The sequence below is a fragment of the Lampetra fluviatilis genome, chromosome 11 (genome assembly GCF_964198595.1).
Source record: "Lampetra fluviatilis chromosome 11, kcLamFluv1.1, whole genome shotgun sequence".
Classification (NCBI taxonomy): domain Eukaryota; kingdom Metazoa; phylum Chordata; class Hyperoartia; order Petromyzontiformes; family Petromyzontidae; genus Lampetra; species Lampetra fluviatilis.
Genome location: NC_136285.1, coordinates 7,496,790 through 7,521,695, shown reverse-complemented (window position 1 = coordinate 7,521,695; position 24,906 = coordinate 7,496,790). Strand labels below are relative to the sequence as shown.

At 49.2% G+C, this 24,906-nt stretch overlaps 1 protein-coding gene across 3 annotated transcripts in view; it reads right to left on the bottom strand.

Annotated features, from left to right (window-relative positions):
- LOC144934760 (plexin-B1-like) overlaps positions 1-24,906 on the bottom strand; it is a 125,829-nt gene that overhangs the window by 30,703 nt on the left and 70,220 nt on the right. For 2 of the 3 annotated variants that reach the window (XM_078860879.1, XM_078860881.1), the window contains 11 exons: positions 21,962-22,087; positions 19,982-20,082; positions 18,283-18,409; positions 16,187-16,337; positions 12,418-12,526; positions 7,253-7,352; positions 5,477-5,620; positions 4,211-4,318; positions 1,755-1,848; positions 871-1,034; positions 355-503 (listed from right to left, as the gene is read on the bottom strand). In XM_078860879.1, the coding sequence (XP_078717005.1) occupies positions 355-503; positions 871-1,034; positions 1,755-1,848; positions 4,211-4,318; positions 5,477-5,620; positions 7,253-7,352; positions 12,418-12,526; positions 16,187-16,337; positions 18,283-18,409; positions 19,982-20,082; positions 21,962-22,087 (1,373 nt within the window). The remainder of the gene's footprint in view (positions 1-354; positions 504-870; positions 1,035-1,754; positions 1,849-4,210; positions 4,319-5,476; positions 5,621-7,252; positions 7,353-12,417; positions 12,527-16,186; positions 16,338-18,282; positions 18,410-19,981; positions 20,083-21,961; positions 22,088-24,906) is intronic. The other variant, XM_078860880.1, reaches the window with a different exon arrangement.

The following is a 24,906-nucleotide window of genomic DNA, read 5'->3' as shown; positions in this document are numbered from 1 at the left end:
ATGAATAAATTAAATGCTTCAGTTAATATAGTTAACGAGTGTCAATATTTGGCTGCATGACAAGATTTGACACACACTGTGCCACCAGTGGCTTTCATCAGAATGCCACCTCATAATTGTAAGGCCATCAAGCACAGCGCGGCATGCATTGACACCAAGCTTCATAATTAAAGGATAAATCTCATTAAAACCAATAATTAAAAACGCTAATTAAAAACGAATTGGCCGAACATCGCTCTCGTTGAGAGAAAAGAAGTCTATTGAGAATCAATGAGGCTTTGTCGGTTGAATACCAACACGGTTGCAAATCTCAGGCAGCTGGCGGGGTGGATTAGGCGACAGCGGCGCCTTTACCTGACGGACACCTGGTAGAGCTGGGGCAGGATGGTGCAGGCAGCGCCACCGACGCTCACAGCCTCCACGTCGGAGACGTCCTTTCCCAGGTTGACCCCGGAGATGGTCACCCGTGTCCCTCCTTCCCGTGGGCCCGAGGTTGGCTCCACCTGGGTCCAGGGTAACAAACCCAACGCGCGATCGGAGAGGGTCATCAAGCTGCTGTGCAAAAAGCGCAAGCAATCACCGTTTGCTCGTGGTAAATAGTGCAGCGTGTCCTGAATGTGTGGAGCGGATCTGTGACGCGAGTTTTTTTTTTTTTTGAGATCCTTAAAATGTTAAGATTTTTATTAAAATCTACTGCCCGCGGGCCTTCGACACTTCACGTGGGCTCAAAGTGCACCTAGCATGGCACAGGCGCCGTGGTGACTTCACAGCCACTTAGTGGTGTCATATCATGCAGGTAGAGGTGGCTACGGATGCGGAGCTGGAGGCCGCAGGCGTGGTGGAGGTGGGGGGTGGGGAGGGGGGCCTCACGCGTGTGATGGTGGGGGCCGGGCACACATCCTGCGAGGGAGAGCCGCAGTCATCCTTGAAGGTGCAGGCGGCCGGCTCCCCGCACCACACGCACGCACGCTCCTGCGCCACCGCCTGGCACAGGCTGCAGTCGCTCCTGCCAACCCCGCACTTGTACAGCGTCACTACGGGGCCAGGCGAATGGCAGGGAACAGTTTGTGAGAAGAGAGAGAGAGAAAGAGGAGGTTTAGTCACTGCGCGATGATTCCTTTTACCCCTCTTCATTTCGGATTATGCAGCCAGTATATTTTTATTTCCTTCATCTGCTTGGGTTAGATTTGACCAGTTGGGTAGTGGCAGTGGTTAGAGCGAGCACAGTGCTCACAATCGGAAATCTTCGAGTTCAAATCCCTCTCGGGGATTGACTCGGCGCATCATATTTCCGGGAAAATAGAACAAGTGCCACTTTTGTGGGAACTCAACAATGGTTGTTGTTCCCCTATGGACAGACTCATTCTCACGACTGGAATGTAGAATTTACATCACTGGCTCAGGGCTGTAAACAGGATACGTGCACCCCCCCCCCCCCCCAATGATTGATCGCAACAGAAACAAACACAGTGATAGATTTTTACCCTTTCAACTGGTACAAAAACTGACACCTTTATACAAGGCATCATGTGTGCAATAACCACAACACAAGCAGAAACAAAACACATTCGTGGGCAAAATCACAACTTGACAAGACAACCAAAAACTCACCCCTTGATGTGTTACCAAAAGGCTAGTGATGGAGACATTAGTATCTTATCGACAAACAATGGATTAAATTAAACATTCAGCATCACGTGAATCTGGCACGTGTAGCTTTACTAAGTTTACTTAATCGCAAGCGCCATGCTTACGGTTGGCGAGGGCATCGATGGACTTCTGCGGGTCGCTTGACCACCGCACAGAGATGGGTGCCTCCAGCTCCTCGGAATCACTGCCATAGTCGAACTGAAAGGCAGATTGTCTTGGCATAAGTCCACGCAAAAGCATTAGCAATACAGGCATGCACACATTCAAATTCGGGATTAGTTTCCGATTGTGGTGTTTTGGAAATGAGATTTTCAGATTCTATTCCGTATTTTAGTATTTTCAGACTTAAACATATTACATGTTAAGAGCGTTCACCGTTTGTGCACCGAATTGAATGACTTTGGTAATTTTAAATATTAATCACTTAAATATATTTTTTGTTACAGAAAGTTCCATTAGTAAAAATTTTAAATTAACGTAAAGATTCAAATGATGATGATGATTCAAATGTTCTTTTTAAGCAAAAGCAACATCACAAGACATCAAAATGATGTCCCGTGATGGTACTCTTAGTAGGATAGGCATCGAAGTGATGTTTCTAGGTACAATTTTGCATGTTTAAAACTCACATCGAATGCACAACGGATCAAACCTACGTGACTAGTGAGCCTGATGTCCCGCTGACAAGAGAGGCAGTACATCTCAATCAGTCCTCACCTGGCTGAGCAAAGAGCATTGCCCGAATTATTGATTTGATTGTTTTAACGCCATTATCCTTAGCAGTCAGTTGTGCAACGTGATTTCCCGCTGCAGGACACATTCGATCAGTTCAGAAGAGCCTGGGAGTGAGCGAGCACGCCGAGATGCAATTTGGTGCGTGAACAACCCCCAAAAGCCGCTGCTGATGAAGCAACGGCTTTTGTTCTAGCATCAGCAGTATTTGGCCGTGTGGCCAACCAGCACAGTGTACGTTTGTAAGAAGACGCATGGGTCTTCTCTCGAGGGACACAGATAGAGGAATGATTCCCCGTCCTCGCCTCGTCGTGTCCTCAGGGCACCCACAAGCACGCGCCCACAAGCACGTATGCGCGCACATCTGTGCTAGATTTACGCACAGCTCTTCGTCTTGGCTTGGCGGGACCATTGTGTTTGTATTTTTCACGTTATTTTACAGAGTTTGCAAATAGTGTGGGAAGCTTGCACAGCCTTGCGATTTATGATTTTACCCCCCCCCCCTCCCAAACATCCTGATGCCAAGATATATCATGGTTGCCCCCAGAGCGTGAATGCATTTCAGTGTTTGCCTTGTCTTCAATGAATTTTTCAAGTAAACCGCATCAGGTCCGGGGTCCAGTGCAACTTATATTCCAGAAAGTTTTTCCTACATGAGACTTTGATGTGCTGGGAAATTAGCAGAACCATGTTTGCTGGGGGAGCAATGAAGAGTGCTGCAAATAGGTGCATTATTGCAATACTCTTTAAAGGTTGAATAAATGGATATGGCTTGATTGAATCAAAGTCCATTATAACCCCGATGCCAATTTCTTGCGTACATGTACGGCCCGTTTTGTCAGTACACCGCTGACCGAGGGCCTCTCCACGTCTTGAGGGATACATGACCATACTTCACCACGCTGCTCAGCGTGGGCTGTTGAAGGTGACCGGAAGTGCAGAACAATCGATTTTGTCGCACTGCCCTCTACTGCCCAAAACGCCTACCGAACCTGTCTTTTGCACATGGAGGTCACCCCCCTTCCACGCACTATCCAGGGCTCAAACTTGCTTACCTTCGAAGGTCTGATGATATTTGGTGCATTCTCGGCGCTTTCATCAGAAGCACAAACTGCTCACGGATGATGACACTGGTTTCCCTGTGTTTAACTTGGTAAGCCACATGTGAGACTCTCTCTTGGGAAAATCACGAGGCTAACAAAATTGATTTACACGAGGAAAATAATGTACACGTATTTCTGAAAATTAAACAATGGGACTCGTGCCATGGTACAAGAACACAATTAACATGCCTTCCGACCGATAATTCTACGGGGCCGTTTTAATTTATGGCGCCGTCACTCTTTCGTAATTCTCTACAGAAATCACCAGGGCAGCTGTTGGGGACGGCCTATTGACACCGCGCAAATTGACCCAGCGGCGAGAGCACATTGCCCGCCAGGTTCTCACATTTTTTTTTTATTGCAGTTGCTAAGCAGAAGCCCTAGACTTTGTAACCTCAAGCAACCATCGGGAGAGCAGACTCTCGCGAAAATGGTGGCGAGGGTTGACGAGCCTCCTCAATCGAGTACGGCTACAGACAGATGGAAAGACAGATGGAAGGAGCGAGCTCCAGGAGGGCCAAGCTGTGCGAGTTAGAGAACTGGAAGACAAATGCTTCGTCCTGCGGTGAGGCAGCTGGACAACGATGCAGGGCGAGGGGGAGAATCGGTGCGCAGAGACCGCGTCCAGGCGCTGATGGATGGGGCCGACCTCTCCGACCGAACAGCGGGCTTGGGCGTGCACATGCCGGTGAAAGTCTGTCGCCGGCTCTCCGGCCAGGCCTCACCGTTCCCGAGCAGCTCAAAGCCCACGTGTCCTTTTCCACATTCTCCACCAAGGCCGGCGAAACGACGACTCCCAGGTCGGTGGCTACGGCACACTCGTAGGTCGCCGCCTGCGGGCAGACACAAGCGGCAGTAAAACACAAGCGGCAGTAAATGGCGATCGTATTAATTAGCTCTCACGGCGTGTTTTGGTCGGGTTGTACCACGTGCTATTCAGCACGGTGTCTGGACGTTTTCACTGCACAAGGCTGGGAGCTTCTTCGGGATATGAAGTTCAGCTCATCGAGAGAAATGTCGGATATACCGCCGAGCAATATAACCTGTATACACGTCGGAGACCGAGATGGCACAACAGACATGGACCTATGCAGTAGATTGTGGCCATTGTTTGCCCTATATGGAGTACTCGTCATACTGCAGGCAGACCATCAAGCTCTTGAACAGTGCTCAAGAATACACGACACAAAAACAAATGCAGTAGATTTGCATAGGATTGGCCAACAAGAGACGCGTGGATTACAGGCATCTTATTGTATCAGCGATTTGACTTTAAATGTTTTACAGTGTGGTGACTGTTGTATCTTTAGTGGCTGCAGAGGGTCGCATTAACCCTTCAAATAAAACCTGCAAATCAAAAATAACCGAGACACATTTACATACCGCCACACCCACTCAATCCCTACTCATGCCCACAGTGAATGGCTTAATCTTTGCTGAAACTGGCACTGCCTAGTGCTGATAGGCTGCACCTACTCCCCGTTTCAACCCCACCCACTATTTAGCTAGCCCCGCAAACTACTTTGCTAGCCCCAACACACGACTCCACTGGCCCCGCCCACTACTATGTTAGCCCCGCCCACTACTCCACTGGCCCCGCCCACTACTCGGTTAGCCCCGCCCACTACTCTACTAGCCCTGCCCACTACTCTGCTAGCCCCGCCCACTACGCAGCTAGCCCCACCACTACTGAGCTGGCCCCACCCACTACTCAGCTGACTCCACCTTTTCCCCCATATCATGTAGCCGCTGGAGGTCGTGACGAGTTTGTTCATTGCTGTTGTTCTATACTCCTGTACGGTTCCTGTTCTGTTGTAATGTGCACCGATGCTATTTTATTGAGGGCAATATTGACACGTAAAGATTGACGGATTGATCGATGTGGCCACAACACATTTAAAAACCCGGAATAAAATGATTTTCACGAAAGCTTCAGGGCACCAATGGACAGCCCTTTTCAGAAACCACTAGACTGTCCTGGCCATCGCTACCTTGAGGAGGCCCAGTCGCTTGGCGAGGAGAGACAGCTTCCACGGCCGCCCCGCCAGGACCAGGGAAGGCTTCACCAGCGCCTCGAGGCGAGGGCAGGCTTGCGGGCCTTTCATGTCCAGATCAGAATCACTGCTGTCACGCTGCTGGTTACGCAACAGTAAAGGGACATACAGAAATGCAGTCGTTAATGGGTTTTTTTCATTGCTTAATGGATGAATGTGTACATTTCAGATGACTTCCAGAGTACAGAAGAACCCGCATGTGGTTCTAACCACAAGTGCGTAGAGATGGATGTTGTCATAATAACTTTGATCTGAAACGAATCCCAGTTTCCAAAAACTGGATTTTCTGGTTTTGCAGAAACCTAATAATATTTTTTTCTATCATTTCTATTTTTAATTTGTTTTCTCAGGATTATGTTTCATTGCTCTGCGCAATTTGGTGCCATCCCAGCTTCTGGCTAGAACAGGAGAGAGACTTTTGTCCTGCTACAGTCTCATGCCACCGCATGATAATCTCATAATGCACGGGCAGGTGATGCGTGACTCACAGAGGGGGATGCTGGCACGCTTCCCAGCTCATGACAAAGGACACCGCGCGACACAGCAACCCACCACATCTAACCAGCCACTGCAGTTACGCTCCACATGGCATGGCAAACACAAATACAATACTTGGTGCGTCATCATCATTCGGTCCTGTAGCGGGGTGGGGGGGGGGCTGAGAAGACTGAGCCCCCCCTCTGCCAAAAGTTCAGCTACCCCCATTTCTAAAAGCTTCGGGTCAGGTCAAATATGTTGGTACAATACAGTATTTACATAGGCGGGGAGAGCTGAGCGCAGAATGCACGACAGGCAAAGGGGAAATTGCATCGTTACTCACTCTGTTTAGCGTTTAGCATTTGTTCAAAGTTTGTTTACATTAACAGTGTCGTGTCCTCCCACAATCTTAAGTTTTTATATCCCCCGCCACCCCCACCTCCTTTAAACAAGGTCATGCTATGGGGCTGTCATCAAATACAAACAACCACTGCAGCAGGCATTGCCTGTAACACCTGGATTTGTCTGGTGATCTCCTGCCTGCAAGCCTTCAATCAATCATTGCATCACACGATGGTCTGTGTGGTCGAGCAAAATGAGAAACTTTCTGAACATCGCAAGCGTTACAGAATTGATGCTGCACCTTCAAGCCACTGGCTGAAGGACCGAGGCAAGGGTGGTAGTCTGAGCGATAACCCCACATAGACTACACTATGGGAACCTCATTTGCCAGTAAAAATATGATAATTGGTTTTTTACCCTTCTATCTGGCAAGTGCGCCTTTTGGCGTCATCTGGTCCAACCCATGTGAGACTAGGCTCTAAGAAAAGCTGTCTCGGGTGTGGACCAATCAACTTCAAGGACAGTGCATATATTATCAGAGTTATGTCTTTTATTTGTATTATGACTGCAGGTATTGCGTCTATGCAAATATGACTCCTTGTAAAAAGGTGTCAGTTTTGTTGCCAGATAGAAGGGTAAAGAACCAATTATCAACCCCACATAGGTTTTTTTTTTTAGAAAAGAGAGAAAGTTTAATAAGAAAAAACAAAAGTAGCACACACTGGAGATAAAAAATATAGATATAACAGATCAAAAGGTAGAATTGAGTTTTAAAAGTGGTGGTAGATAAAAAAAAAAGAGATTGTAAAAGGTTAAACAGATTAAAAAAAAATAAAGCAAAATACAGACGTCCTTAATGATACGCACTAAATATTAAGTGGGTTGCATGCTTACATTGCCAATCATATCTCCTTGGCTGCAAGCTCCGCTGGTGCACGTCTGTTCCTCCACGCACCAGTTGCATGGCCAGGGGCTCCCAGAGCATGCAGCACAACTGCACAAGGACACAGCGATCCCCGCTCATCAGTCTCTGCGGGGTTACTCGAACGAAAATCTTGGTTCCAGGGCCACAAAGCATAGAGTGGGACACAAACACAGTGTGCACAGCACAGTGCTCCTGCAAATGATACTTTCATGGAAGGGCCCAGGTATTGAACCCCAGTGTTCAAGCTCTGACCATAACCAAGAAATGAAAACAAAATCATTTTATTCCACGAACAGAACCACTAGCAATGTTTACTAATAGGGTTTTTCACCTTTTTTCTGGCAACAAAACTGACACCTTTTGCAAGGAATCATGCTTACTACATTAACCACAATACTTGCAGTCAAATGCAAACAAAAAACAATACTCTGATAAATTATGTATTGTCTTTTAAACCGATTGGTCCACACCAGAGACAGCTTTCTTTAGAGCCTAGTCTCATATGGCGTTCGACCAGATGAGGCCAAAAGGCGCACAGTTCAAAGACAACGCACTATCAGAGTAATGAGAGCTCGGGGTGAGCAGCTACATTATGGGACCTCCTTTGCCAGTACCAAAATATACTAATAGGGTTTTTCCCCTTTTTTCTGGCAACAAAACTGGCAAAAGGTGTCAGTTTTGTTGCCAGAAAAAAGGGGAAAACCCTATTAGTATGTTTTGGTACTGGCAAAGAAGGTCCCATGACACTAGCAATTTTGTTTTATTCTATTCACATTTAAATGAAAAATAGCGCCATTGGTGTCATGTCTCAAGACAAAGTAACCATAGGATTCTCACACAGTCGTGCGCACCACATGTTAAAGAATGCCCCCGTCAAAGGCGAGAGCCGATAGCCGCTTCACAGATCCCTTCAAGTCACCTTTTTAGTATCCACACGCGAGGCAGTCCACTTTCCCACACACTGCCACAGTGAAATGTTCATCGCACGAAAGTAAAAAAGTGACATTTAATAATTTCCCAAACATGTAATTTGACCAACTTAAACAAAAAAAATGTTCTATTCAATGTGACAGGGGTTTGTTGGTGCAGCGATCACGGATTGGGTTAAGACCTTCAACTTGCTGCACTTGAGAACCCAGTGCATCCACAGACCTCGGCAGTGCCGGCTCACTGCCCTGCTGTGTTCCGGTGGTGATGGCTTCTCCCAATTGTGAGATTGTGACTTAAAAATCACAATCTCTGTACCTGTGTTGCTCGCTCTATGTATCTTGGTGATATCTGTCTGCTTATATGTCTGTCTATAGTTTTCTGGTTAGATTTTATGTCGCTATTTCATTATACCTGATGATGATTGCTTGTGTTGCGATCGAAACGTCGTATGCTATTATTTAATTTATTATTTTATCTTTATACGTGACTTTACCGAAAGAACCAAAGAATAATTCCTGCAGTCACGAAAGCTCCAAAATTAAGATTAAAAATCACAGTGCAGGGTCAAACCTATCACATAATCTTCCAGGGATGGTTGAGTAAGAACATCCAGAAGTTTATCTTCATGAGCTTGGTCCCTTGCTTTATTTATTTATAATAAAAAGCCACACTGAATCACGGGACTCGATTGTCAGGAGGGTCCTGCATTGGGTTTTGCTTTAAGATGTTTTCAGCTAATTAATAAATGATTGTACATGTGGGAAGAAACCGGAGAAAACCCACAGATGGAAAACAGATGGCGATTAGTCAACTTACTGTCCTGCCTTCGCGTGGCGAGCCAGGGTATGGCGCGCCTCTCCGACGCCCACGGGAATGGAGTTTCACAACATTTGTGTGACCCACAAACCCTCGCTCGTCTCCACAGCGCTGGATTACAGGCGTGCGTGCCACCGCTGCCCGGTTCCGTGCCATGCGACTGGGAATTTCCCTCCACTGGCTCAGGACCACCAGTTGCACATGCTCACCGCCCGATTCACAAACCAGTCTCAACTTTTACGGGGTGGTTCTCCATCTGGCCACCGGACAAGCGGTAAAGCTGTCGTCGCATCAAAAACACGTCCGCCGCGCATTTGTTCGAGTTCAAGGAGAAATATTCTTTGGGTCAACTTACTGTCCTGCCTGTTATTTTCTTTGAACCTATGCACGTGACTTTACCGAAAGACCAAAAGAATATGAATTCCTGCAGTCACGAAAGCTTTGAGTCAAGATTCAAGGAGGAACTGAAATGTCTCTCAATCGGCAGCTCAGAACGCGAACAGCGTGAACGTGCAGAGAAAACACGCAGCCCAAAATTCACGCGCTCTAACCACCGCATCTAAAAAAAACTACTTTACTTTAATTTACAGTTGCTTAATTGACCATAAAATTACTCATCGCAAGTAATTGCAAATAATCTTGATTTCATAAAATAAACATTTATGAAAAACCTTATCCATTCTACTCATCAAAATCGTTCCCATACAATTGATAATCAAGGGGTAGTGACCTAAATAACATAAACGTAGGGTTCAAATGGTATTCAAATTAGACATTCATGTCCAGTATAGGCATCCAGCCAGCACCCGTAGCACTGTATACAATGACATGCTCCATATAATTTCACTACCATGCTGGCTATTACTATAGGAAAATATGAGAACTGCATTTGGTTGGCAGTATTTACGCTACGTTTTTCCAACGTCTGAACAGAAACCCAAGCCAATCAGGCGCTCCCACGTGCGTGTATTGGATGAGCGCATCCTCAATCTCGTCCCCCTAAAAACGCTTCTCTTTCCACTGTGTCCCCTCACACCGCGCCAATTTAGAATTCTCTCCCGCAGTCAGTTTTCCCAAGTCCATGTAACCTCGCTCAAGTCAAAATAAGCGTACCAATTAGAACCTATTGACGCCTCTCAATGCCGCCTTTTGTTGCTGGTCGTTTGAGAATTTTGGGCACAGGACTCCCTCCGCAACCGTGATGATTAAAAACACTTTTTTGTAATAATCTGCTAATAAATTCTGGTCACCAATGTTCCATGGCGTCTGGCAGTCAGCGGCCCCTTGGGCTCCGTTGGGTGTGGGTCTCTGGGGCAGTGAGAGCTCGGCACACAACGCGTGCACACACGCGCATTCTTCCCGTACAAGCCCAGACAGCGGCCGAGTGCTCCAGGACAAATTTCCATGAACTCATCATCGCCGCGCCAAGGAAAGTACGCAGTTTGTGAGCGGGTACGGCAGGCCACAGCTTCCTCACACCGTCACCGGGGGGAAGGGTGTGCGGGTGCCGGGTGGGTGGGAAGGAGGCGGGGGGGCGGGTGTTGGATTGGAGGAAAGCAGTCTATATATCCGTCCAAATACAGTGAACAAATATGAACACTCTCCAGCAACGTGTGCCCAAAGACGAAAGTGCACAACTGCGTAGGGTTTTGCGGACATGCTGGAAAGCGGCGATCAGATGGGAGTCTGTTGGTCGGCACGATGCCCCTACGTTTCTCTCTGCGTGCTGGGAGCTTCTTCTGGAAATAAATATTCTGCTGTTTCTTAAAATCAGCTATTTATACTTAGCCAATCAGTGAATTTTACCTGCTACGGGCACAAAGGTCAGAAACGTGGATGATAACAATAAAAATGGAAAAGATGAAAAGTGCAAACAAAAAGATGCACGCATGGAACTCAGGGAGAGGAACACTTGGACTAAAGGACATATGCAAGTTCAAGACATCGAATTCATTGCGATGAAAAGGGCTTCGGCAGAGCACACCTGGCTGGACAGGATGACGGCCTGTGGTCGAGACTAATGACAGCGGCGACCAATGGGGAGAACAGGCTGAGTGTCAGAGGTCGCAACCGGGTACCCGATACCCATACCCTACCCGATACCCGGCTACCCGTACCCGTTTGCGACCCTGGTGCGGCCGGGTACGGGTAGGCCGTGAGTCACCGGTGAGTAACCGTTTGTCACTCATTTCGGGTAGGGTACGGGTAGCGTACGGGTACCCATACCCGGCCGGGTACGGGTACCCATTTGCGACCCTGATGCGGCCGGGTACGGTTACGGGTAAGGAATCAAAACCCGTTTGCGACCTCTGCTGAGTGTACGTCCACCGTGGAGATAAAGCGATCGGGTTGTGTGCACGACCAAGATGGACTGTTGCACCCTGAGACCGTAAAAGATGGTGGCGACCTGCTGAGATATTCATCCAGCAGTGAATGGATCATGGCAGATGATGAAAGTGACAAAGTCAAAATATCTCCCAGCCCAAAGAAGCAACCGTGTGACTAGCAGTAGAGGCGTTTGTGTTTCAGTGGATTCTTCTCTGCGGTAGTGGAGCAGTTATCGTCCTGTGTAAACATCGCCACTGGGGAGATAAAGGCGGTCGGGCGTGGTGCTGGTCACCCACCCCCCCCCGTGTGCCGTGCCGTCCTTCATAGGTGCTCGCTAACAGCACTTGTCCCAACAGTCTGTTAAAAGCTACGCGTGGGAGATCATTGTCTTTGCCTTCTTTGCAGCGGCAGTCGTTACTGCAGGGAATATGCGATGAGTAATGAGTATCGGCTGACTCGCACGCCGCTAACACCGACAAAGAACAAGGTCAGCGTGTCCGTCTCCTTGCACAAACAACAAAGGGGTGGGTTGCTCATCACCACCGGAACACCATCTCTGGATATTCCACCTTTCCCTTGGAGGTGGCCAGTCCATACGTAACACAACCCACCGCGATTTCCCATGAAGCGGTCCTCGTTTTTTGTTTTATGCCCCTAACAGGATGATTGGTTGGAGCAACCGCGCCCGCCCAAATTTGAAAACGATTGTGCGTTGTACGCATGTTGTATGTATGTATGTGTACGATTAATTTCTTTCGCGCGGTATGTAGTCAACCGTGCCAATCGGAGGTGCGGGCTTAATTTCTTAACTGTGCGTCAAGAGTCGAGAACTCTCACCATATTGTCATCTCACCGGATAAATACAAGCACGACGTACAGTAAGTGGAAGGGCAGGGTGTTTACGAAAACAAAGACGATTGTCCTCTCATGAGAAAACCAACCACAATTAGGGAACCAACTGTTATATTTTGACGAGAGCGATCACTCAGAGGGGGGGGGGGGGCAGAGGCGGTGAGGAGGCTACGGACAGCTGGGCTGGGCTCACGGACTCCCAACTTACGGTGCTCGGGGGTTGAGCCGCGCCAGGGCCGAGCAGTCAAACACGAGCAGCCGAGCCGTCACCAACGTGATGTCTCCATGCCGCACGGCAACCTCCACCTCCACGTGGTCTGCGCACAAAACAAAGACGAAGATCCCCCGTATAGCTTGTAACAGACTGTTGGGGCAAGTGCTGGTAGCGAGCACCTAGGAAGGCCAACAAGCGGGGCTGGGTGGCCAATACCACGCCGGGCCATTTACATCCCCCCTGTGGCGATGCTTACACACCGCACCAGGTACTCATTTGAGGCCAAGTCGACCTAGGGGAGGCCCATGACCGGTTCAGATAACCGTCACTGGTGTTGGCCGTGAGCAGGAATCGAACTCGGGTCGCCGGATTCATAGCGCGGCCACAAGCACCAACAACCACGGGCATTGCCATCAACAGTGTTTACTTCCTACTCGCTTTCCACTGGCACATAGGAGCCGCAACAGCACTGGGACCTCGCAATGCCGGTGTGGCTTTTCCCACTGGCAATTTGCCGGGGCCGAGTCAGAACCAAACCGTGAAATTCCGGCCTCGCAATAAACGTCTCAATCTGGCTCGGGGCCAAGCAGGGCCAGGTGGCTCGGAGAATGACTCTCGTCATGCTTGTTTGTGGTGTGCGAAGTCAGCAGTACGGCTCGGGTTTTTAAAAAAATGTTTTCATTATATGTCAGTAGGAGCGCAGTAAAGTGCACAACAAGCCGCGACGTGGGGGTGAGGAGGAGGGGGGGGGGGCACAGAAACTCCGCGGGACATAAGTCCGGAAACCCTGTGCTCCTGGATTTAGAGGAGGGAGGAGATTGGGCTCGTTGCCCCACCGAGTGGGGACCGCGAGCGGGATATTTGTGTTTTCATGTGGGGAGGGGTAGGCGAGGGAAGAACAACTTATGTAAGGGAGTAGAGGGAGCAGGGGGGCGGGGGGGGTACTTAAATGAGAGAAAAAACCTGGCATGGCTCGGTTGTACACAGTGGGGAAGAGATAGAGAGGTCCTCCGTTTAAAGTGGCGGGCTACTGCTTGTGACCAAATCAACCTGAATGTGCCAGATCTCGTCAAAGCTTGGAATGCCAAGCAGAGATTTGAGCCTGGTTGGTACTTGGATGGGTGACAGGGAATACTCGGTGGTCTAGGCTTGGTCTGCGAGGTCGGAAGGAGATGGTAATACGGCATTGGACTATTCAATCTCCCCGTTGTGGAGCTTTCAGCGATACCCTCTGTTACGTGCGCATGTTCTCTGATATTCCTCTCACATGCCACTCATCTTCTTGGTTCTTTCGGTAAAGTCACGTAGAATGGAAATAATAAAATAATAAAATAAAACATAATAAAATCATTCTCACGACGTTTCGGCCACAACGCAAGCAGCCGTCCTCAGGTGAAGACCAGGTCTGTCGGGGAGACAGCGTCTGAATGAAACACCACCACGCTTGGAGCGTATATTTAAGCTGGGTTGGAAGGGGGGAAGGGCGCCTTGACAAAATAATTTGCATATCAAGAGGAATTTAGCATATTTATGGGAAATTCAGATATGTGATTAGTACTACTTGTGAAATGCGTAGCCAAAACGTCGTGAGAATTATTTTATTATGTTTTATTTTTATTATTTTATTATTTCCCTTCTACGTGACTTTACCGAAAGAACCAAGAAGATGAATCCCTGCAGTCACGAAAGCTATAAATCGAAAAATGCCACTCATTATGAATGGAAATGGCCAAACATTCCAAATTCAGGACCCTCCTAAAAAAGGATCTTGAGATTCAATGATGCTTTCCTGTATAAACAGAGAGTGTATATTACTATTACTGTTGCATTGCCATGTGCCAAATAAGGCTGGCACAGTTGGTGGGGGCCAGCAGCAAGCACACCCGGCCACTTTCGTTTCCCCATCGTCCGTGGGCCAAGAAATGAAATGGGTACCACGTGTGGTGTCATCATTTTACCAGTACACATTTCTTAATATGGTATACATGTCTAAATAAACAAGTGAAAGCAATTTCAAAGTGCTTTATTGTATTATGAGTTAATTTAGTGGGGGGGTTTCCATCCATCTTTCATCAATTTTATTCCAATTGTGCTGCCCGCATTGTGCCAGGAGACAGCGTCCATGCCGAACTCTGGCCAGGCATCTCTCGAGGACGGAAATCTCACAAGTACTACAACGATCACTTCAGGTGACCTCTTATCCAACATTAGTCACACTAACTTTCCCACACACCCTGCTATACAGACATACTTGTCCCATGGCAATGAAACCATAATTGTATTAATTATTTCGCCTAGTTAAGTGGAAAACTACACTTAAATGTACCTGTGCAGTCATCGGTGCGACTATTAACCCACTACGTTATAGAACCGGATGTGTTCACAGCTGGCTTCTGGATTCCAAGCCAGGCTATCTCAGTGGTGCGACATACGATTCCTAAGCCATCCAGTCCAGTAAACTAGATACTGACAAGTTATATATCAAGTAAAGACTGCCAGTGCTGGCAATGATGGAACCACACCACAACCTTGTCAAGGCGCTCTTCCCCCTCCAACCCAGCTTAAATATACGCTGCCAAGCGTAGTGGTGTTCATTCAGACACTGTCTTTCCGACATACCTGTTCTTCACCTGAGGACGGCTGCTTGCGTTGTGGCCGAAACGTCGTGAGAATTCTTTTATTATGTTTTATTTTTTGTTATTTCCCTTCTACGTGACTTTACCGAAATAACCAAGAAGACACACCACAACAGATAACATGTAAGGATACACGAAACTAAACTTTTTATTTTACCAGGTAAGGCCCACACTGAGCTATAAATCTCTTATTCAGAAGCGACCTCACCACGAATGATAGCTCAACGAAGTAACTTATCACGTGGAAATTTATAGCAGCCAAATACTCTAATAGGATAGCTAGGGGTGGCTGGGTGGCTTATTAGTTAGTGCGGAGCCAGCACGACAGATAATAATGGGTTCAAATCTGGGTTTCAGCCGACCGTGATTAACCCTGCTTCCCAGTTGTGTGCAAGTTCACGTCCGAGCAAAGTCATCGTTGATGCATGAAAAACCCACCACGTGTAATTTGGTTCGGACTTAACTTGAATGCATTCCAACTCTTATGTGTAGATACGGTCTTTATGTCACGCCACAATCTCACAGCAGAGTGTTGAGGGAAGTGCGACACCTGCTATGTAAAGAATAAAGGCCGCTTTTGCAGGGCTGTTAGGAGAAATTCTGTGTAAAAAACTTCTGCAGACGCTCCCCGACACGTATCAATGATTTGCCATCTCATCACACGACGCCGATAGCACAAAGATGGCACAATTTTAATAAGTCGGGTTGGAAAAAGAGAAACAAACCGACTTGGGGAAGTCTCAGGCCAGGTTCAAATACCAACCGTTGCCGTGACCCACACAAGTTCTGGCACTGCATACGAGTCACTTGGGATAGTTCCACATTTTACGAGCCATCGTATAACCGCCGACTGCTGGATCACCCAGCCAACTCTTTCCAAGACAAGATAAACATTTCCCTTCTTAATTTATTTCTCTGAGATTTTGCCGACGCAGCGGAAAGTTTTCCGAGATATTTCAACCGCGCTATCGTGGGACCCAATGGGGAGAGATGGGGAGAGCGCGGAATATTTATGGCTCTGCCACCCCACCGTCCCCCTTCGACCCGCGGGGCCGCAGGACAGTTGTGCCACCACCCGCACACTCGAAAGCCTTGTGCCACTGTCGCGTGGGCTTGAAGAACGATACCTTTCCCGTTCCACGGCAGGAGGTCGGGAGACGGACTCTGGCAGCGCACAAGATTCCCGGCGATCGTGGCCGGGGTGGAGTGGCCCGCGGTTTGGCAGCGCAGAGATTCGGAGTTGGTCACCTCCACCAGGTGGGCGACCGTCAGCGTCACCTGGGCACAGCGGGGACCGACAGCGAACGAACGGCTCGAAACCAAACGAAAGAGGAAAACGCTTGTGGCAGACATCTCCACAGTACTTGATAAGATAATTGCATTCTCATTCAAACACACGCCAATGACCAAATCGCACGGAATGAGCCCTAACTCTTTAAATATTGTTAGATGTTGAAAGCTAAGCAGGTTTAAGCCCAGATAGTGCTGGGATGGGTGACCACCATGCACAACAGGTTGTTATAGGCCGAGGGGGATATGTGGTTGGCAGCAGAGGGAACTAAAGCAAACACATCCACTATTGTACTTTACATCTAAGTCTACACTGCCTGCCTTCACCAAACCACAGTGGCCAGCATGGTGAAGTTAAATGGTCCCTGTAACCCGCACCTCCAATTAGCACGGTTGGCTACAACATACACATACACACAAGTGGATAAGTAAAGGGCTCTACATATACAAACAAGACAAAGACCCCCATATAGCCTTAACAGGCTGTTGGGGCAAGTGCTGTTAGCGAGCCCCTATGAAGGCTGGCATGGCACTGCACACGAGGAGGTGGGTGACCAGCATCAAGCTCGGCCGCCTTTGTCTCCCCAGTGGCGATGTTTACACACCGCACCAGCTACTCATGTAAGGCCGAGTTCACCTAAGGGAGGCCCAGGACCGGTTCAGATAATCATCACCGACGCTGGCCGTGAGCGGGTATCGAACTTGAATCGCCGGGTTCGTAGCGCAGCGCGCTAACAGCGTATATATGCATACATAGACATAGACAAATTCAAAGATTTGCACATCTGTGCATGCATGCAAACAAAGACTTCCTCACTTTGACAGTACATCCTCACAACCTGTTCCAAGCAAGAGGCAAACGGGCTGTTATGGAGCACCAGGTAAGCCAAGCACAGCACACTCCGGATTTGCTGTGGTCAACACCATGCCCAGGCCGCCTTTTGTTTCCCCATCACTGATGCCGACCACAGACAGCACCAGGTGCTCATTATAGGCCGAGTCCACCCAAGGGGAAGCTTACAGCGGGTGCGCTCGTTAATTACCACTGGTGCCACTCATGGGCAGCAATCGAACCTGGGTCAATGGGACTGTGCAAACCACCATCATGCACCTGCTCCCCCCCCCCCCCAACACACACAAACACACACCTGACAGACAATACATTACACAGACGTGTATGTATGCTCCAACTTCTTTCGCACCCTACGTAGCCGACCGTGCTACTCGTCGGCGCTACAGCTCCGCAGCAGAACGGGATCTGCACACGGCACAGTGTGGGTCTATGCCGCTGGTGGCGGAACTGTGTCGAGTGTCCAGGCGGGGCCAAGGGCACTGGGGCCCACAGGCCAGAGGGGGCCAAGACGTCAGACTATGAAGAGGGGGGGAGGGGGGGGGAATCGAACTGAGGGCCAAACTTCATTCCTTATATCAGGGTCCATGTGAATCGATGCTGCGTCACCGCTCTATACAAACGAAGACAAAGATCCCCCGTGTAGCCTAAACAGCACTTGCCAGGGGGAAAATGCTGTTAGCGAGCACCTATGAAGGCTGGAACGGCACACGAGGGGGGTGAGTGGCCAGTAATCTTCCTAGCCACCTTTGCATGTTTGTTGAACTTATTTCGCACCGTACGCAGCCAACCGTGGTAATTCCTCGTGGCGATCTTTATACACAGCACCAGCTACTCATATGAGGCAGAGTTGACCAAGGGGATGCCTAGGACCAGTGTAGATATGCATCGTTGATGTTGGCAATGAGCGGGAACAGACGTTGGGTCTCCGGGTTCACAGCGCAGCACGCTAACCCCCACACTACCATAATGCCATCAGTGGTCAGCGCACGCACACGCATACATACACGTCAGTCTACACACCACACTGCGCACACACACACACACCGCACGTACAAACACACAACCGCATTATGCACGAACCTGCTGGGGATGCTGGCGGCTCACGCTGTGGGGCGACACGCCGCTCACGGCCGGGCACTCCCCGCGGGGGCTCCACAGCCACGCGTCCTGCACGTCCGCCTCGGGGCACTCCGCACGCCTGGTGCACCTGGCGCGGCCACCCGGCGGGAACGAGTTATCGGGGCGCCGGCGGAGGGCGGTGGGCGACGCGTGGCGGCTTTGGCTCGCAGCTCGCTCTCTAGCGAGGGCCGACGGCGCGCGCGTGCGGTTTCGCGGAACACGGTTGGCGCTGCCGGTCTTTGCGGGGATTTTAGGTTGCCTGGCTGGCGCGAGCTTTCCCCCCCCCCCCCCCGAGGCGATTGCACGGGGGGGGATTTTGCTGCGCACCTCGCGACCGTCGACGTGCCAGCCACTTTAGAGTGGAAACATTGAAAACGTGTCCATCCTTTCATTACATACCAATTTACAACCCTGCAAAAATTGTGTCATGCGAAATAACTGTTGGGGAAAAAAAAACGACTGCTAACAGCTGTGCACTCCACACTCGGTGAAGTCTCACTTCCATGATTAACTTCGGTTTTAAATTATAATCTTTATTATAATTGCAATCGGCAACAACTCAAGATAACTCTCGTCAAGCCTACAGCTCTCAAATGTGCTCGCGATAAATGGTTTCTTTATCTTCTCCTGCTCCGGCTCCGCCTTCATTTTCGGCACCGTGCGGAATGAAACGCACAGTTCTAACGTCTTTCACGGGCAGTGATAATTGGAAATGCCATGGCCTTAAATGCCCCCGGCTGCCTACAGCTTGGCCTCGCGCTCGACTTTGCAAGGTGACGTGTCGGATTTGTAGAAATGTTTGGATTCAAGTGGAATGCTCAGGGCTCAGAGAGGAATTTATGCGGAATCCTAGGCTCAACATTCAAACTGGCTCGATTTTACGGAGCATGCCGAATCTAATGTGGAATTTTCGCCCTTACGGGAAAGAGTCGCAGTCCACTGTGCAATAAGGATTCGTATTTTATAACTCAAAAGTGAAGGTCTCTCTACAGGCAGCTGCTCTTGCCAGGGAATACAGCCAAGAAATATTACCATCAGTGATGGTTAAAGCAGGTGCCAACATGATGTATATTGCTCCAAAGTAAAATCGAGGGCAACAGTGGTGCAGTGATTAGTGCACTGTGCTATGAACCCAGCGAGTTTAATTCCTAACCATTTGCCAATATCAGTGTAGGGCGATATATGAACGGATTCTGGGCCCCCACTACACCAACCCACACTAACCAGTGTGGTGAAGAATGGCCAAAAAATAAACCACAACGACCAACAGTGTGGGGAGGGCCTTCACCTAGAAGTGGATTGGTAAATGAAAAAATTATAATTATTAAAGATAACAATCAATGCCTTAATGAAACACATTAACTGTAATGAATTAATCACTCATGGAAATAAGAACACTTAGGCTGCATAAACCTTTTAACACCGCACTTCCATCTCCGACAGGCAATCACAGCGTGCGGTTTTTAAGCGTCCTTTGCAGACACGCTCTGCATTATACGGCCCAAGCTGCACGACCCCCAATGTCACGGCTCAACGTCTTATAATGAGATGCGGCAGAGGAGAGGTGGGGGGGGGCAGGGTTGGGTGGGAGGGGGGCACACGCGGCACAAATATAAAACGATGACCTTGGTGACCCCCACCCCTTCCCTGCGAGACTCACTTCCCGAGCAGCACGCACCACCCGCAGTACGGATCTCCGGTAGAGACGCACCCGGCGCACGATTTGTGACGGCCGCAGTCCGAGACTGGGACCCTCGCCACCTGCGGCGCAAAGACGGCAACAAGCGCGAAGGTCACCCCGCGCTGCCCCACTCGCCGGTCGATAGCCTCGGTGAGCTGCCGGTCGCGGGTTAATGCTGCGGCGAGGAGCGCGCTCCTCGTACGTAGACGCTAGCCCCAAAGGGGTTTGGCAAACCTGCGGCTCCGGGAAGCCGCACGCGGCTTCGTGACGTTTTTTATCGAGGACCACCGTCTTTGTAGTCACGCGCATTGTGAAGTCGTGCCCAACAGTTGACGAGAACGCGGGAATGAAGAAGATCCGACGCACCTTTTACGCTCCGTGAACGAGGAGACACTCAAACTTGACGGGCAGGCCGCAACGACGCTAGCACACGCGAATGAGCATCACCGCGACACTGCTCCAATGCAACGTTCGTAAAAAAAACACGCCAATGGGGTGATGGTCACTCGAGACCTCCTGCACACACGGCGGCTTCGACGTAGGAAACGGACTACGGCAGCACGCGGGCAACCGTGATTTTAAAGCCTCGCCTCTCATAACCGAAGCTTCACACGTGCACAGGGGGGCGGCCGGCGGGCGGGATGGCGCTCGGCGGTGCACGACCCCCGGTTGCATTGGCACGAGATGTGAGCAGTTTTTTTTTTTTTCGGGTTATGTGTTGCTTTAATCCGTTTCGGAATTTACCGCCACGGAGGAAGGATGGGTTAAAACCCAGGGTCCTCCACACACTGTCTTGCGGAAGGCTTCCCACTCTCGCCGATCACCGGGGGATGGGGTTATCGTGCGACGTGTTCATTTGGACGTCGTTGAAGATTGGTCAACGTGTAAAGGCAGATTGTGGTGGTGGTGCATGGGGGGGGGAGGGGTGTTAGGGAAGACAACGTCCTTGGCAATTCGCAGAAATCCTTGAGTAAACCTACACGTGCTTCCATCAGAACGTTCTCATCAACTGTGTAAATAGATCGCCGTTAAATCTCGTTTTCGAATAAATGTTCCAGTGTTTGGCTGGGCTGAATCAAACAGGATTACTGTGTTTCACTTAAACATTTATTTTGCGTGGCTATTTGTCTCTGTGAAGAGAGTCAGGGGAGGCTGATTTAATTGATTTCACGTTGTTTATGCGTTGAGTTTTTAATTTAAACATGCTATTGTTACCGTTGCAATGGCCACTCACAATTATCTGATGGGATTTATGGACGCCTGTAAAGCTTGCTGTCCATCCCCGTTTTTACACGGAACACTAGCGCATCGATTTAAAATTTGAAAGCTGAAACAGCCGCGCAAATGCGCTTAACGATCGCGCAAAACAACTGCATATTGTTATTATCGGGTTCTCAGACATTTAAGTGAAGGGAATTTATCTGAATTGAATACCGATACACATATGGGCAAGCATTTCAAATCTGCAAGCAGGAGTGATGGTAATAATAATGCTGTGCTACAAACAAAAGATACATACCAACCACGAATTTAATAACCAACTAAATTGTATCTAAACTTCTGACCAACCGTGCTCAATGCAAGAAACGTTTGAACGCTTGTCCACTACACATGCAACAGTGCTGCTGGCCGTTTTGCATACTGGCTCTTCGGGCCTGTGGTCAGTCACCAACCGCGATTTGTACGCTACAAATAAATTCAAGACGAAGGAGGACCATGACCAAACGAAAGTCCCAAAGCCAGAGATGCTTTCAATGATGAGACTGCAAGAGTAGACCCTGGGTGAGCAGCAGGCTGTCGACAAAACAACCACCGCTGGATCTGTCAGAAGGTAGGACGAGATTTACGACGCGTGGGCTGCATCGAAATCATTGGACACGACTGCCTCTCGTCCTTGAGCACTTATCGAGAACGTGTGGAGCTTCTCTGCAGCCGGGGAGTGGGGGGTGGAGTTGTCACCTGGCTCTCAGACATGACGTAGAGGTTTTCTTGTGTCCCATCGAACACCAGGTCTCTGTTAATGGCCGACTCGGCCTGGTGAAGAGTCCAGTTGCCAAGGGGTTTGTCGGCTCCGCGTAGAAATGCCTGAAAAATAGAGACAAAGACCACCCCATGTAGCCTTAACAGACTGTTGGAGCAAGTGGGGTTAGCGAGCACCTATGAAGGCCGGCACGGCACCCGAGGAGGTGGGTGGCCAGCACCACGCCCGGCCGCCTTTGTCTTTCAAGTGGAAATGTTTACACACCGCACCAGGTACTCATTTGAGGCCGAGTTGACCTAGGGGAGGCCCAGGACCGGTTCAGTCAATCGGCACTCATATTGGCCGTAAGCAGGCATCTAATTCTGGTTGCTGGGTTCGTAGCGCAGTGCGCTAACCGCTGTGCCACCAATCCTCACATGAAACGCCTGAACACACACACACACAGAAAGGTCCCTGTTTAGTAGCCTTATAGGCCAAGTGAGTAAGTGCTGTTGATGAGCGTAGATCTGCCAAGGCTGGATTAGAATGCGCGAGGGTGCTATGGGCCAGAAGCACAACGCCAAGCCACATTTGGCATTTTCCATGCCCATGCCCAAACACCACACCTAGTACACACACATATACATACATATATCATATGCTAAACACATTTTACAAATATACACATTTTACGCTCGTGATTAGATAAATGCAAGGGGCAGTCCAAAAGCAATACGAATGTATTCGCAAATGCATGCACACACACACCTCTATCACGTACATCTTTATTTTCAACACAATATTGGATGAGGGCCTCCCCACACCGTCCAGGCTGTGGAGGTTGTTTGACGACACTAAACCAGGCTGGTCAGTGCAGGTTGGTGAAGGCGGGGGCAGGGGGTGTATCGGTGTAGGTGCATGGAAGTACAGTACAACACAACATTTTTCTGTCCCGCTGATGATCCACCACCCAAGAACTGTCCACTGGGGTCAACCGAGCTTGGGTTCTGAAATCCGACACAATTTGACGCATTCCGAGATTTGGTCACAGGCGCCTCTCGCCTTGCCTGCACCAAACTAGGAGAAGAGCCGCAGAATCCAAGCTCAAGGACTTCATGCCAATGTTGTTGTTCACGGCTGCAAATCAAATCCAGGTTAATGTGGTGCAGTCGGTAATTCATCTATCACTGCTCCCCACACACACACATAGACATGCACAGAAATGAAAGTGCCTGCATACCCACATCCATACACACGCACGCATTCACATGTGCACGATTTGCAAGTAAAAATATAAACACAAGGACAAAGATTTCCTTGTTTAGCCTCTATAGAATACTGTGCAGGGCATGTGTTGTTACCAAATACATACAGTCAGTGAGGCAAATATAAAATGTAGTAGTGTGGCCAGGAATACATATGCCCAGAAGTCATCTTCCCAGAACTACATATGCATTAGAAGATACAGTGGTGGCCCATTCTGTACAATAATCAGTTGCTATAGATGTGCATGCAGTTTGACAACTATTGTTCTATTGCTGTTCCATGTGATTAACACACAACATCAAGGACAGACAAAACAAGTACACACACAAATACACACAGACACACAGACATGTTACCGAGGGCACGAAAAATGACAATGTTTCCACCGACATGGGCAAATAACCTCGACTGGTACCTTTCAGGTAAACACGCCGGTGGCTCGAACAACCTTTAAGAAAATTCTATTTCAAAAATCAAACAGTGTGGAATCAGAAGGGGTCATCGTCAAATAAGAGGAACAAGACTCTCGGCCTGGGACACGAGCACCCGGCCTTGTCTCGAGTGTCTGAGCTCCGAGTCGCTCGCGATCCAAGTGTTGCCTCCGAGCCACCCACACCAACCCATAGCCTTGGGAACGTCCGTCACAACGCCGACATCGTTGGCGCAACAGAGCGGTGGCGTCTTGCGGTGCGTGCGCACGAACGCAAGACGCCACCCAGCAACGCGCGTTCATCGTGCCACCAGCAGCGGCGGCGACGGTAAAAAAAAAAAATCGCCCATTCTGGGACGGTGGGGTCCCGTTACCCTCGCCACCGTTCCCCTCTCCCCCCCGCCGAGGAGTAAATCATGGGCGGCGGCGGCGGCGGTGGTGGAGCGGTGGCAGAAAGCCCACGCCGTGTTAGGCCCCGTGTCTGGCATTGACGCCGGATCCAGACAGCAATGGCCACAAAGACACGCCGGCCACACGGCACGGCGTTCCATTTGAAAAGATCCTTACGTGTCGCGCATTGTCAGATTAAAACAAAAAAATCGGCGAAGGAAGGACGTTTATTTGCCTTTGGTTAATGGGGCGGGTGTTGCTGAAAGACAGACGGACTGTAATTATGGCCAGATAGTTTTTTCGCTGTTACCGTAGCGACACGTTTACAGCCACTGCTAGGCACAAAACGGGCGAATGTTTATTTCAGGAATGGCGCCCTGCCAGCAGGCAGTGGAGAGTCTTGCGCTGTTTTGCACTTTTCGTTTCGGTTTCCAATTTTTTGGGGTTTTGGTTTAGCAAGTTGACTGTGTAGAGCAGTTTAAAATGTCAATGTTATAACTGCAGCCAAATCTTTAAAAAGTAACAATTTTTAATTGTACTTAATAAAAAAATAACGATTCCCACCTGGTTCCTCAGGTTGCCAATGCATCAAATTAATCTTCCTTTGGTTAAAATTCCACACTTGAGCACTGCGATTCAAATATCTACACTAAAATAGCATTTTCATCATCAGTCACATTCTTATTGTGCTCCTGAGATTTAGACAGTAGATGATCTAAGCTGTGTGATGACCCAGAAATTCCGAAAGGCCTTTTAGTATCCATCTTGCACCGTCACAAGACTGCAGCCTCAGTCGCTGGTGTTCCACTCTGCCTACGCATCACCATTGCGAACGTAACCCTCAGGGGAATGCAAAAC